This window comes from Canis lupus, chromosome 3, assembly GCF_003254725.2.
Source record: "Canis lupus dingo isolate Sandy chromosome 3, ASM325472v2, whole genome shotgun sequence".
Lineage (NCBI taxonomy): Eukaryota > Metazoa > Chordata > Mammalia > Carnivora > Canidae > Canis > Canis lupus.
Window position 1 is genome coordinate 73229374 of NC_064245.1, and position 15525 is coordinate 73244898.

At 36.2% G+C, this 15525-nt stretch overlaps 2 protein-coding genes and 1 non-coding gene across 12 annotated transcripts in view; 2 read left to right on the forward strand and 1 right to left on the reverse strand.

Moving 5' to 3' along the window:
- WDR19 (WD repeat domain 19) overlaps positions 1-15525 on the reverse strand; it is a 176404-nt gene that overhangs the window by 52073 nt on the left and 108806 nt on the right. For 2 of the 8 annotated variants that reach the window (XR_003132193.3, XM_025437611.3), the window contains one exon: positions 10250-13766. The exons of the other annotated variants lie outside the window; for them this stretch is intronic. The gene's annotated coding sequence lies outside the window, so the exon portion shown is untranslated. Of the gene's footprint in view, positions 1-10249; positions 13767-15525 lie in introns of those variants that run through there. 8 annotated transcript variants of the gene reach the window in all.
- The window catches only part of RFC1 (replication factor C subunit 1), a 74356-nt gene that overhangs the window by 40767 nt on the left and 18064 nt on the right, over positions 1-15525 (forward strand). For all 3 annotated transcript variants that reach the window (XM_025437618.3, XM_035714503.2, XM_035714504.2), the window contains 7 exons: positions 699-776; positions 4284-4361; positions 5769-5856; positions 7626-7903; positions 10335-10442; positions 12674-12853; positions 14032-14136. In XM_025437618.3, coding sequence (XP_025293403.1) covers positions 699-776; positions 4284-4361; positions 5769-5856; positions 7626-7903; positions 10335-10442; positions 12674-12853; positions 14032-14136 — 915 coding nt within the window. The remainder of the gene's footprint in view (positions 1-698; positions 777-4283; positions 4362-5768; positions 5857-7625; positions 7904-10334; positions 10443-12673; positions 12854-14031; positions 14137-15525) is intronic.
- LOC112654235 (U4 spliceosomal RNA) lies at positions 9597-9733 on the forward strand. Its single transcript, XR_003132887.1, has one exon. It is a non-coding gene; the product is annotated as a U4 spliceosomal RNA (small nuclear RNA).

Below are 15525 nucleotides of genomic sequence, written 5' to 3' on the forward strand. Positions count from 1 at the left end.
AAAATATTGCACATTTAATTTTTTTATATTTGAAATTGGGAAAAGATAATTTAAATCATAAGAATAAATTGTAACTCTTACAATTTAAATACTCAGAATGCAAATTCATGGTATCATTGACCTCAGCCAGACAGAATTGGACAGTAAGCTTATTCCCATTTGAGGTCATAAATATATAACTTATAAATAGGACTCACCTGTTATATTTTTGACCTTTCTACTTTGGCTGCTGTTGGATTTATTTTTTTCTGGACATTTAAGAAACAAATACGGATAAATAAAAGTGAAAGTAATCTTCTGAATTCAGCCCTGCCAAATGGTGTGTGTATATTGATTTCATTAGTGCCTCTATCGGACAAATGTAACCATTTACACACACACATTGGTTTCCCAATGCTCTGGATTATTCTGAAGACTATATGTTTATAGGTTTTTTGCAGGGTACTTCTTTTGAACACTTCAATAGAATTAACTGAAAACCATCTGTTTATAGGATATTTGCTCATTAGGAAATTGGATATGGTTAGGGAGTAGCTGTGAACATAATCTTCTGGCTGGTGTGCAGTGAAACTATTTTATAACATAAACTTATCTCTCACTGGTGTATTTAATTAGCTACAGTAAAAAAAAAACAAAAAAAACCCACCTTATTTTTACTTAAGGTTTATGCTGATCTTGCTTGATTTTCTTTGAAATAGCCTTCACAGAATGCAGATGATTCCAGATTAAATGATGAAGCCATTGCCAAGCAATTGCAACTTGATGAGGATGCAGAGGTATTGGCATTTCATTTACGTATCATTAACAACTTGATGTTGTATCTTGCTATTTAGTCTACTTAGGCAAACAGTTTGGGACTGTCCTAGTTTAATTTTGGATTGACTCTCATTGTAAGAATTATGTGTAAAATGAGTTAAAATATAATTTATAAAAATTTAATTTTATGTAAAAGATAAATAAGAGCAAGGGATGTTTATTTAAAGATTTATTATTAGATTTCTTTGAATAGAAGCTGTATTTAGTATAGTTAAAATAATTTAATTTGGTCATATCCTTTTTCTTTTTCACTATGGGTAATTTCATCCACTCCTGTGGCTCTAAATACTATATATATGCTGATGATCCCTAAATCTGTTCTAGTTCAGAGTGCTCTCTTGGGCAGTACACCTGTTACATTCATTCAACAAATATTTATGAGCCCTTACTGAGTATATGGCACAGTTCTAGCTTAGGTGTTAAGGATACTACAGTAAAAACAAAAAGAAAAAGAAAAAAAAGAAAAAAAAGTCAGGTCATCATAACTACTGTGAAGAAAAGTGAAGGTATAGATAGTTTTAGGGATGATTAGTGGGGTTATGAGTGTTCCATTTTAAATAGAGGGGTTGGAAAGGCCCCTCTGAGGAAGTGACATTGGGGAACAAAATGAAATGACAGTCTGACTGCCTGGAGGAAGATTTCCTCTAAACAGAACTGCAAGTGCTTTTCTTAAGGTAGAAACATTTGATTTGATGAATTTGGAAATCTTGTAAGTCATGACAAGTCTCTGTAACCTACCAAAAGGACTTGGAATGGTAAGGGTTTTGGATTCTAGTTTTTGTGAGATGAGAAGCCATTGGAATGGTTGAACACAGAAGTGGACACAATTTGATGGATCTTAAAATTATTCTGGCTACTGGGAGGCTAATAAACCATGGTCTGGCAAGATCAAAAGCAGATTAGTTTGGAGACTACTATGGTTGGATAAGTGAGAGAAGATGTTGCCTTGTACCTGGGTGATAATGGAAGGGGTAATGAGGAGTGGTCATAATCTGTATGTGCTTTGAAGGTGCAACCTTCCAGTTGTTGACAGATTGGGTGTGAGGTATAAGGGAAAGAGAAGATGAAAAGAGGACTCCGTGTTTTTTGGCTTGAGCAACTGGATCAATGATGATACCATTTATTAAGAGGAACACTGGTACAAAGAAGAGAATTCTGTTTTGGACATGTTAAGTTTGAGATGTCTAATAGATTTCCAGGGGAGATGTGGAGTAGGTGTTTCTATAGAGGAATCTGGAGCTGGGGAGCGGGGAGATCTAAACCAAAGATGTATGTTTGGGGATCATTAGCATTTGAATGGTATTTGAAACCTGTGTAACTGGATGAGAGTATATAAACAGAAAAGAAATCTCAGGATTGAACTCTAGGGTACTATTAATATGTAGAGGTCAGGAAGAGGAAGATGATCCAACGACGGAGATTTAAGAAAATGGCTAGTGAAGTAGGAGTTTGAGGAAAGCTTGGTATTTTCTGGAAGCCAAAAGAAGAAAGGATTTCTAAGAGCAGTGTTTGTCTCCGTCAGAGGCTCCAGACCTTGATACCTAATGCTTGAACCCCCTTGCTATTAGCTTAAGTGTCACTTTCTCATACTTCCTAAACTATATCAGAAACCCCTCTTATATACTGTGTTGTACCCCATTGTAGCTACTTTTAAACACTTCTTATAATTAGTATTTATGTGTCTTCCTATATGTAGGTTCTAAGCTCCACCCACCAGGGCTGTTTATGTTTTGCTTAACTTTTGTGACATCAGTGCTTATTTTAGTGCTTGGTGTAGAAAAGGCTCTTATTAAATACTGTGAGAGAACAGTATTCCAGTTTTATGAAATACTTTGGCAGTTTGGAGTTTGTGTTTTCAAAATCTTTTCCATCTTATTTGATTACACTGAGTTACATAAACCATAAACAGGTATCCATATGACTGAAGGTAGCACAAATGGTTTAGGTAAAACTGTGATTTTAAGGATATGACTTCTTATCTGTCCCGTATACTGGAAGTCTGTCCCACCCTTTCCTAACTTGCTGTGGTACTTCGTATCATAAAACCATATTTTCCCATTTCTGTCACATTCTTTTAGAATCTTGTTTGAGTAATTTATTACTCTGATGATGGACTTTGAGGGTCTTTAATAACTGTGATGTCTTTTTTTAAAAAAAAAAAAAACAGTGATGTCTTTTCTAATTACCTTTCCAAGACTTTTTTTCTCTCACTTTTACCTCTTTGTTTATACATTTAATAAATTGTGTGTCTAATATCTAACAAGTTAATATGTTAAATACTACCTGTGCTAAACATTGTATTTAAAATCAGGACTTTTGATCAAAGGATGCCATAATTACCAATAATGAATTTCTAGTGGGAGTATTTACATTTCTTCTGTTCTGGCTTCTCAAATTCTCTTTACTAACGTATACTACATAGTGTGAAATTTTGGGAAAATGATACGAGTTTCAACCAGAAATCCTTGCAGGGCACTTGGAGGTTTAGAGTTTGAAGGACCTTTCAATGATGAAGATTTTTCATATATATTTTTTTTAGTACTTAGATGTGTAGTTCAGATATGGTAAGTAAATATTAGGCAACAGAGAATGTATTGATGTGCATCTGTCTGGCTTGCTTATGGTTCTGTGTAGCTCAAGATTATTTTATTAAAAAACAAGAAGAGGCTTGGTTACTGTGTTCTCATCAGGTATATGCCAATTTCCAAATCTTTTCTTTTCGATTGGGTGATTTGAACATTCTTTCCTTTGTTTGAATAATATAAGTAGGCTTTTATTTGATGTTACATTAAGCTGTTTTATCAGGGGGCATAATACCAGTGAGTTTGTAATGAGAAGTATATTCTGCTACACCTTCTTTTCTGGAAAACCTCCATTTTGCTGCAAATGAAAATACTAGAAATAATAACAAAGTAATTAGAATATCTGTGTGTTATATTAGCATGTTAGGAAAACTTCTGTGATATGGTGGCTTAAATTCTCAAGTCAGAACAGATATATTTGAATTAGTGACTGAAAATGGAAATTTGATGATTATATTGTGTGCAAGGAAATTACATAATTTTCTTTATTTCTTAGATTTACTTTTTTTTGTGCCCTTCAGACTATTGTTTTTCTATTAGGATGAGATTCTTTTCAGAGTTCTTTGTAGAGTTCAAAATAAATAGAAATAAGAGAACTATAAGTGTTGTATTGGGACTCTTAAAAACTATAGACTTTGAACATTATAAGTGAGAAATGTGATTTAAAAATATGCACAATTTGTTTCACCTGTAAAACTAAAAATAAGTGTTCTGAAATCTAATTTGACTTAATGAAGCAATCTGTGATACTGAACTATTAAGTGGAAGAATGTCATACTTTGTGGAAAATGTTTTTTCCAGTTTCTTCTAAGTATCATGACTCAAACATTTAAAAACTTTTATTTATAAAAAGAAAAAAGCTTACTCTCTTGATACCTTTTACAGTTGGAGAGACAACTGCATGAAGATGAAGAGTTTGCCAGAACATTAGCTATGTTGGATGAAGAGCCCAAGACCAAAAAGGTGGCGTATCACCAAATTGTTTGTACTCTGAATATATATTGCAGATCAGTGTTCCCTTTCAAACCTGTGTATTCTAGGCTCTGGAGATAACAACCATGAATAACTCTTCTAGAAAGAAGCTAAATTATTGTAATTTTTAACGATGTTTTTGGGGAAGCTCATTGAGAAACTTATTCTTGCTCTAAAAGGAAGATTGATTGATCCAAAGCCAACCAGAATCTTTCTTAACAGTACAATGAATTTTAGCTTGTACTTACTCTCTGTCACAAATGAGCTCTTATGTACTTGTTTAAAGAATAACACAAAAGTTCTTAAGGAAATTTAAAGTTTAATAACTTTATTTATTATTTTTTAAAGATTTTATTTATTTATTCATGAGTCACAGAGAGAGAGAGAGAGGCAGAGACTCAGGCAGAGGGAGAAGCAGGCTCCACACAGGGAGCCTGACATGGGACTCGATCCCGGGTCTCCAGGATCACGCCCTGGGCTGAAGGTGGCGCTCAACCGCTGAGTCACCCAGGCTGCCCAAAGTTTAATAACTTTAATGCTAATTACTGGTTTCTTCTTTTTGGAACACATTTTTGCTAATTCTAATTAGCAATTTTAATATCTGTGTTAGGACAGCCTCCAATAATAATGAGTTTATTTTTGGGAGTCTTTAAAAGAATCTGTTTTTTTAAAGCACCTGATCTCCAAAAAATTAGTCTTGTTTCCATGGAACCGCATTCTGTTAATATTGTGAATATTAATACCTATTTTAAAAGATTTATAGTTGGTGGATATAAGACAATAAGGAATGGAGGGACTTTGTCGTTTGAAAACCCTTACTCCCCCTAAATGCATTCAAGTTATAATTATTTTTTTATTTTTATTTTCTTAAAATTATAATTATTAAAAAAAATACTGTGTTATGCATCCCAGTTTGTAACCTCTTTGTAAAATGGAGTTTTGAGGGAGCACTGGAGAAATTTTTTTTTTCCCTCTCTTGAGAAAGTGTCTGTCTTCTTTTGAGCTTTAGATTGTTTTTTAAATTTAGTCTTTTGGGTTTGGATTTTAGTTTTTAACTGCATAATACTAACAATTTAAGAATTGAGATGAAAGAAACAGAAGCAAGTCTTCCATTCTCACAAGTTGGGAACAACTGTGATAATTTTTATAGATGTATTTTTTATAACTTTTCATCAGTTTCCTTATCTATAAAGTTAAAAGGAAGAAAAAAATGCTTCATTTTTCCGAGAAACTTTATGGATGAATGAATGAGAATTTATTATATTGTCTTCCTGCTTTGGAATGTGGCCCTTAGAATTAAAACTTAATTAAATTAAAACTTTGGTCAATCTTAACAACATACTTTGTGATAGTAGTTTTCCCATTATTTGTCACATTTGACACTTTAAATTTTCTTAGGCTTGGAAGGACCCAGAGGAGCGAGAAACGTTTTCATCTGTCCAAGCCAATTTAAGTAAAGCAGGAAAACATAAATCTCCTCATAAAGGTAATACTAACAGAGAAAAGTAAGCTAGAACATTTATTTACCTTTACAGAAGAAAATTCATGATGACCCGTTTAAACATTCTATTCAGTAATTGCCTTGTATTGTTAGGTAGACATTATTTCATAGGAATATTGAAACATGTTCTTAGATACTTTGAAAGCTATATTTGGATATTAGCTGTTGTTGAATGCCGGTCTATAATTGTTGTAAAAAATGTGTTTCATTTCTTGGTTTCATGTTAATGTTAATTTCCAAGTGCATTGCAACATGTGGGCTTCAGTATAGATGGCAAAGATGTTTCAAGCTCATAGAGTTGACTTGTAGTTGTCCATGTCATCAGAATCTTTCCTGCTGATTGTAGGTTTTATTTTTTACTGGTCCTGATAATCTAAGCATCTGCTAGTATAGATGGTCTTACTCCTATAAGTAAATTCATTTATATAGCCTTGAAATTACAGAATTTTGGGCTTTCAGATTATATTACAAACACAGACATTTTAAAGAAATATTTATTTATTGGGACGCCTGGGTGGCTCAGTGATGAAGCATTTGTCTTTGGCTCAGGGTGTGATCCTGGAGTCCTGGGATCAAGTCCCACATTGGGCTCCCTGCATGGAGCCTGCTTCTCTCTCTGCTATGTCTCTGCTCTCTCTCTCTCTCTCTGTGTGTGTCTCATGAATAAATAAATAAAATCTTCAAAAACTTATTTGAGAGAGAGAGAGAGAGTGTGTGTGTGTGTGTGTGTGTGTGTGTGTGTGTTTGTAGGTGGTGAGCAGGGGAAGAGAAGGGGGGTGGAGGGGTGAGGGAGAAAGTCTCAGGCTGACTCTGTGCTGAGCAGAGAGTCTGACACAAGGCTTAATTTCATGGCCCTGAGATCATGACCTGAACTAAAACCGAGAGCTGGATGCTTAACTACTGAGCCACACAGGTGCCCCTACAAACACAGAATTTTTATGTGACATTCTACTCAGTAAGTTTTCTCTGTGTAAGTTTCAGGTCATTGAAGTTTATCTGTGGAATAAAGGCCATGGCCTTAGATGTTTATGATATCATTTGAAGTAATGAGTCATTCATTCATTTATTTTATTTTGAGGAGGGAGGGGCACAGGGAGGGATAGAATCTTAAGCAGACTCCACATCCAGTGTAGAGCCCAACACAGGGCTGGATCTTACAACCCTGAGATCCTGACCTGAGCAGAAACCAAGAGTCCAGTGCTTAACTGACTGAGCCACCCAGGTGCCCCATGAGTCCTTTATATTTAAAAAGACAGATCCTTTAATTTGAACTGGTTATACAAAAATGTACAAATGTTTAAGTTTTAAAAATAAATGTTCTGTATAAAGAACTAAAATCTTTAAGATTTTCTTTTTAAAAAATATTTTATTTATTTATTCATGAGAGATAAAGAGAAAGAGAGAGAGAGAGAAAGGCAGAGACACAGGCAGAGGGAGAAGCAGGCTCCGTGCAGGGAGCCCAACGCGGGGCTTGATCCCGGGTCTCCAGTATCACGCCCTGGGCCGAAGGCGGCGCTAAACCGCTGAGCCACCCGGGCTGCCCAAGAACTAAAATCTTTTTTTTTTTTTTTTTTTTTTTTTTTTTTAAGAGAAGCTGAGCTGTTTAATCACCTCCTTGGCCAGACTCAAGAACTAAAATCTTAATATGAATATTAAGAGATCACCATATTGTGTGCTACTATTGAAAAAAAGGTCTTGATTTGGAGTATCATTTTTTTCCAAAACAACAGTCATATTCTTTTCTTTCTTTCTAGTAAAAACAGAACAATTTTCAGATGGCAGGAAGAACTGTAGTCCTAAGAAGCAAGCTAAATGTGAAAGTTTGATAGGATCTCAGCAACATTTGAAGTCATCACCTCACAAAATAGAAACTTCTCCAAAAGCCAGTTCCAAGTTGGCCCTTTTGAAAAAAAAAGGAGAGAGTTCTTATAAAGAAACAGAGCCTATGACTTCAAAAAGAAAAAATGCTGTTGAATTAAAAGGACAGACAAAGACTCCTAAGAAACCCAAAAGTTCTCCAGCTAAAAAAGAGGTAGAAATTTTCTAGAAGTTTATCATTTGGGCTATGTGTTGGCTTGGGTTTGACTGTTTTCAAGTTTACTTTTAGCTTTATAAGTCATGGTAGTACTTTTAAGCTATCTGACTTAGATGCTTTTGCAGAATATAGCTTATTAATGTAGCTAAATTAGCCAATATTTATTGAGTGTTAAACTGTATTAGATATTGCAGTAATACATATGATATCTCATTTAATCTTAACAACAACCCTGTAACGTGATAGTTTTTAATGATGAGGAAACAGGCTGATGAAAGAGTTAAGGAACTTTTCCAAGATCATCCAGCTAGTAAGTAGCAGAGCCAACTTTTAATTCAGTTCCTCTGAGGTAAAAACAAAACAAAACAGCAATATAATAACATGGTGGCTTTTGAGCATGGACTCTGGAGCCATTTTCAGATCATATAGCCCTGCCATTGAGCAGATGTATTACTTCTCTCTGCTTTGGTTTCCTCATTTGTAAAATAGGGGTAATAATAGTACCTGAGTTAGTATTGGAATTTTGGAACAGTGCCTGGTACATAATAAGTGCTATGTTTTTGTTATTATTAAAATCATTTGAATTTGTCCTGAATGTACCCCATTTTGCTCTTGTATAACAGCATTGAGATAATGAAATCATTTGGAAAGGCAAAAAACAATGAAATAATGCAGTATAGTTTTCAAAATTTTTGTTTTTATATATATTTGAGAATTGGATGATTTCTTAAGATCTCTATTTGGACCCATGTTAGATTCATAATGAGAAACCACTGTTCCTTCAAGCCTCTTAATGCACTTTGAGTTAAAAGTAGAATATTGTCCATTTTAACTGCTTATCACTTTTTTTTTTTTTTTTTTTGTGCAGAATAGTGAAATGGTGATTTCTAGATGCTTTTATTTGTGGCCATTGCTCATAAATATGCTTGAGGGAACAATTAACATTTGGTTTCAGATTGTTTTTCACTAAATGCTTATCTGGTAGATGAATGTTTTTCTTCAGGCATACTAAACATGTTCATTTTATAGAGGCTAGTCTATTTTTATTAAAGGAGAAGAAACCTTTAAATGTTGCTTTATTCTTCACCTTATTTTTCAAAGTTAGAATAGAAATGACTTAGAACTTTTATTTTAGCATTTGGGAATATCAAAGCATTTAATAAATTCAGTCTACCCGGGTTAAATAATTTTGACTTCATAAATGGATGTGCTTCAAAGTTACTTTATAAGTGGTTTATAAATCATAATTATGTTTTTTATAGAATCAATGCTATAAATAAATAATTTTCCCATTTTGGTATGCTTTGGATTCTCCTTTGAAGCTTATTAAATATATGACTTGGTAGTCTGAATAAGTGTATTTTAATAAGCTCAGATGGATATGAATGCCCACCAGCATTTGAGAACCACTGTTAAAACAGAGTCTAGCAGCTTCTAATGGCTTACTTAGCTTATAACCAAAGCAGCTTACTTATTTTATTGATTAAAATAATTTATTTGTATAAAAGTAATATTTTTATTCTCAAAGGGATTTGAGCTGGCTTATAAGTTGAAAGAATATGAAATGGGAAGTAGAAAAAACAAGAGACCTTTCTTGTACTGGTTCTGAAATCAGAATTATTATGGTCATTTTCCCCCAAATACACATGCCCCAGCCATATCCCATATTTCTGAATCAGATACTTGGAGTAGCTTTGCGCAGTGGCAGTATCGTAGCCAATGAGGTTTATCCGAGGTGCGATTATTGCTAACGGAACCTTGGAGTGAGTCCAGGGATATATAGTTTGAAAAGTTTCCCCACGGTTTTCTGAGATAGACCCAGAGGTCTATATGAGAGAAACAGAATAGGAGACATTAAACCTAGAAAGGAGGTGGTGGCATATAGAATGTGTCTACTTTTTGGAGTAAAGCTTGCCTGTTGTTTGAACCTGCTGTGTATAGGAAGCCCTCAATCGTCAGCCTGTAGTACTCCTATACTCAGAGGTATAGGGCCATTTATGTTGCTTTAGGGGTGTGCAAGGGTATAGGATAACATGAGATATCTTCTTGTGTGATCAAGTATACCTGGGGGGGAAATTAATTTTTTTCATTAAAATACACATGGTTATATTATGGAAAAGAACTTGAAATTCACATGAATTTTTGAAATGTACTTTTTTTGTTTCTTCTCTTGGTGCTAGCAGCTTGGTTTATGTACCTAATCTGCCCTTGCATATGTGCCTTTAGAGAGTCAAAAGGCTTGAGAAGAGCTGATACAAGGATGTTTATAAGCCAGGCTTATCTATACTGGGGAGTACTGTATAGCTTAGCTAAAAATGTTAATTTCAGGACCAAACACAGAAGTGACTTAATGTGTATTTATTGATACGTATTTTGAATTTTACATGAATTTGCATGACTTTATTCAATTTCCCCCCCCTCCCCAAAGTCTATAAGTCCTGAAGATTCTGAGAAGAGACGCACAAATTATCAAGCGTATCGAAGCTACTTAAATCGAGAAGGCCCCAAAGCCCTGGGCTCCAAAGAAATACCAAAGGTATGAGTGCTAAGAGGGCATGCTGTTTTGTTAGGGCCTCTGGTCCCTGGGTCCGTGCATGTATTCACTATGTTCATAGCAGTAGAGAATTTATAATTAAAAATGGAGGGGATCCCTGGGTGGCGCAGCGGTTTAGCACCTGCCTTTGGCCCAGGGTGCGATCCTGGAGACCCGAGATCGAATCCCACGTCGGGCTCCCGGTGCATAGAGCCTGCTTCTCTCTCTGCCTATGTCTCTGCCTCTCTCTCTCTCTCTGTGTGACTATCATAAATAAATAAAAATTTAAAAAAAAAAATGGAGAGGGGTCCCTGGTTGGCTCAGTCAGTGGACTGTGACTCTTGGTCTCAGCGTTGTGAGGTCAACCCCCACATTGAGTGTAGAGATTACTTAAAAAAATAAAATCTTAAAAAAAAAAAAATTAACAGAAAAGCCTTAGTCACCATCTTTGTGATTAGGGATTTTTATTTATAGTATGAATTACTGCTTGATACTATTAGAAAAAAATTTCCCTTAAGTAACCAATAACCCTGGAGGGGCTCAGTTTTGAGGAATATGGTAGTCATAAAACCAGAGCTTTTTGCTGATAGGTGTGGATCCACCAGAAAGGGAGATAGAAGGTATACCAGAAAGAGAAGGATAATCAAATGTAATAGAAGATTTCTGAGAAGGTAGAGAGGAGGGGATTCAGATTACAAATGGAGATTAGTAGTTCCCCTAATAAAGAAGGGATGAGGATGAACCTTATAGGGCTGCGGGGTTGTGTAGGAGGCTAGAGGAGGATGTCAGCCCTGCCTCTTGCATGTGGTGTAAGAAAGACTGTAAGACTCAGCAAGCTCCCGAGAGGACTTTTTTTTTTTTTTTTAAAGATTTTATTTATTTGAGAGAGAGAACATGCACAACTGGGGGAGGAGGTGAAGGAGAGGGAGAAGCAGACTCCTTGCTGAGCAGGGAGCTCAATGTGGGGCTCAATCCCAGGACCCTGAGATCATTACCTGAGCCAAAAGGCAGATGCTGAACCGACTGAGCCACCCAAGTGCTGCTGCTTGAGAGGACTTTAGGCAAAGTGAAGTTCTTAGGGGACTCAATGAAGGCAAGATGGTGGAGGAAATACTGAGTAGAGGTTGAGGATATTAGGTAGGTTGCTGGTCCCACATGTTCTAGAGTAGAAGAGTTTGGTCGAGAGGCTAATAATGCTGAGATTGGTTGTAAAATAGGTATTCAGAGCCACAATGGTTGATAGTTCAGGATAGGTGATTAGGGTGTGGGATAGAGGCTTGCATTTGGACTTTCCCAGGGTCATTTTGAATTTGTTGAGAAGAATTTAAATACCTTAGTGTTCACAAGATTATTTCAATCGTAGAATCATAGGGCTTGAAGGGACCTTGAGTCGTTAATCAAACTTTTTCTCTCCAAGCAGATTCATAGCTTTTTTCCCCCCACTAAGAAAGATTCTTTAGCAGGATGGTGAAAGATTGAACTTGTATTGGGGTAGTCTTTGATATTTGCTTAGCTTCTTCATTTCAGGCCTGTTTTAAATCTATATTGATCCCAATTCTCTGTTCAAAGGGTAATAAGTAACTTGGAATGGTTTTTACATAATTTTCATTTTCCTTGGTTATTTTATTGAACCATTGCAAAAATTTGAAAAAATCTATAACTGTACATAGTTCCAATTAAGATTAAGTGTCTCCTTCATCCAGTTCTCTTTGGCTAGTATCTTTTGTATATTAAGTTATCTTTCTAATCAAGAGATAATATGATTTTGCCTTTAAGTTACTTACAGTTTGTTCGATTTACTATCACACAGAGAGAAGGGCAAGAGCTCAAACTTGCTTAGCCTTTTTAGAATCAAATCTTTCTTTTTTAACAACAAGAAATTCTATAGGTGGATTTTATCTAGTTTATTTAAAGTTTTGCAAATTAACTAGTGGTTTAAATATTAAAAAGACATGAGAGTAGTATGAATAGATTCATAAGCTTTAGTGAAGTGTAGTGGATAGATATTTTTCATTGCTGGTTTTTTAAGTTTTTTAAATGCAACCTACATGAGAATTTCTCAGGATTTAATTTCAGGTTCTACTTACTTGCTGTGAATTTCCTGCAAATTTTTCATGCTGAGATTATTTATGATGTCAAATGAGAAAAATCAACTTCCTGCAGTATTGATGCCAAATATTTCTTTGGAAGGTTACCATGTAATTTCCTCTCTGCTTGAACATTTTGGTTTTTAGGGAGCTGAAAATTGCTTGGAAGGCCTTACATTTGTAATCACAGGAGTGCTGGAGTCCATCGAACGAGATGAGGCCAAGTCTCTAATTGAGCGTTATGGGGGAAAAGTAACAGGAAATGTCAGCAAGAAAACAAACTACCTTGTCATGGGTCGTGATAGTGGACAGTCCAAGAGTGATAAGGTGGGTCCTGCTATCTTTTTGACACAGTGAGATAGTCTGCTTGCCTTGGCAGGCTCTTACTGGGACTATTTGTAGTAATGCCCTCTACACAGAATTAAATGAAGAGAAAAATTAGAAAAGTAATTTCATCCCTATATTATTTCTTCTGCAGAAGTACTCTGGCTTCAACTTCAGGATTTTGGCTTTCCAGTTGAAGGCATAGTTCCTGTTCAGTTGAATTTCTCAGTGTAGTATTCTAGTTTAGATCATTTTTCAAAGATAGAAGCAAATGCAGTTTTCTTTTTCTTCTAGGCCTAAATACTTCTATATATGCTACTGTGAGACTCCATCTTAAGTTTTGTTTATTGAAAGCTCTTTTTGTGTTGGGGAAAATTATGTTTAGCCAAGTAACAGAGTATCTGATAACTGTGGTTTGGCAAATAGCTGCTTATTTTCTTACCTGACAAGAATCCCAGAGATAGGCAGTTGCAGCGGATGGCCCAGCAGCTCTGTGATGTAGCTAGGCTACTTCCATTCCCCATCTGTGACATCTTGATTGTGTTAGCTTTGGTCTCTGTGCACCTTGCTTTGTGTTACAAGGTAACTATAGCTGTAGGCATTCAGGTCCCCATTTAAGGCAGGAAAAAGGAAGCATGGCATGATGTCACACTTGTTGTGATTGGCTTTATAAGAGTTTTCCTGGAAATACCTCTTGTAGAATTCCCCTTAAGTCTCATTGGCCAGAGCTGTCATATGGCTGCTATTCATAGCTTATAAGGGAGTTTGGGGAGGATGAGGACTTTTCTGATTTTCAATCGTAATTCTTCACTCGGAGGTGGACACATTGGAGTTATTTTAACAGAGAAGATGGTGGGGGAAGACAAAATCTTCCAGACGAGTCCATCCTGGAAGGCCTGGAGTGGCTTTGTGCCTCCTAGGGTAGAAGAAAAGATAAAGCAACCCACAGAAGTGGTAATGTGATGCCTCCATTGCCAGCTCATAACTCTTAGGGGATAGATCTCTTATTTTCTCTTTTTAATGGTACTTTTTCATGAATATGGTTTTTAAAACTTATATTCCAGTTTTTCTAATTTACAGATGTGGTGTTCACCTATGAACAGACCCTTATCATTCTTTTTTTTTTGACAAAAGGTAATGGTTAGGGTATGGTTTTAATGATTTGTATTTTTAATCAATAGGCAGCAGCCTTGGGGACAAATATTATTGATGAAGATGGCCTATTAAATCTGATTCGAACCATGCCAGGCAAGAAGTCTAAGTACGAAATAGCAGTTGAAGCTGAGGTTTGTATAAAATGAACTTGATTTATTTCAGTTGGTATATATAACAACTTTCTTATTTCATAGAGATGTTTCGTGAGTGGCTACAGGCCTGTTACCTAAAAGATTAACTTCCCTTTCCACCACAGATGAACCTACCTTATTTCCTTCTGAGCGGGTGGATTTTGATTTAGACTGTCTTCTTTGGTGTATTTTCTTACCTTTCTTAAAGGAGTATGAAGAGAGCGAGAGCACAATATAGTGCACCTACCATATCTACTTATTAAACTTTCCACATCTTGCAGTGATTTATACAAAGGTTATTGCTTTTAAGAGTTCTTTGAAGGATATGTCATAGATACCAGCATGTTATGTCCTTTTCATTTAGAATTTATTAACTTATTAGGGCTTTCTCAGGATAGAGGCCCGTATTAGTTTTAGCAAAAAGGAAAAAAAATTGTCTCATATACTCAATTGTGGGCTGGCCGCGTCTGATGTCAGAACTACTGGGTCTGGAGACCACAGACTCAGGACTCTTTCAGTTTCTGTTGCTGTTTTCTGTTTTGTCGTCCTCATTCATTTCCACTCTATTCAGGACTTTTTCCACATACAGGACACAAGGGTGCCAGTGGTCCAGCTTTAATGTCCCCAAGCTCTGTCACCCAGGTAGTGAGGTGATCTTCCTACTTATTGCAGTTAAACAGTCTTGGGGAATTATTGGGATTGGCCCTTCACCCAGTGTCCCCTAATGTGAGCTACTTACATAACCAACCAGAAGTTATCAAAGCTGGGAAATTAACATTGATACCATACTATTAATTAAAAGTACCGGTGTTATTCAAACTTCACATTTTTCCCCAATTGTCCTTTTTCTTTTCTAGGATCCCAAACTGCGTTTAGTTGTGGTCTGTTCTTCATCTCCTTCAATCTATGACAGTTCCTCAGCCTTTCCTTGTCTTTTTATGGCCTTCAAGAGATAATTATTTTAGAGAGGGAGTGAGCATGTGCACATGAACAGGGAGAGGAGCAGAGGGAGAGGGAGAGAAGAAGACTCCCCACCGAGCACAGGACCTGTCATGGGCTCAGTCTCATGACCCTGAGATTATGAACTGAGCTTAGAAGCTTAGCTGACTAAGCCAGCCAGGCACCTTGGCCTGAGACTTTTTTTTTTTTTTAAGATTTTATTTATTTTAGAGCTAGCGTAGGTGGGTGAAGGAACAAAGGAAGAGGGACAGGAGACTCCATGCTGAGGGCAGAGCCCAGTGTAGGGTCCTGATCCCAGGACACTGAGATCATGACCTGAGCAGAAATCAAGAGTCCAGTGCCTAACCAACTAAGCCACCCAGGCACCCTCCAGACCTGAGACTTTTGATGAGTACTAGTTAGTTCTTTTGTAGAATGTCTCATAGTTTG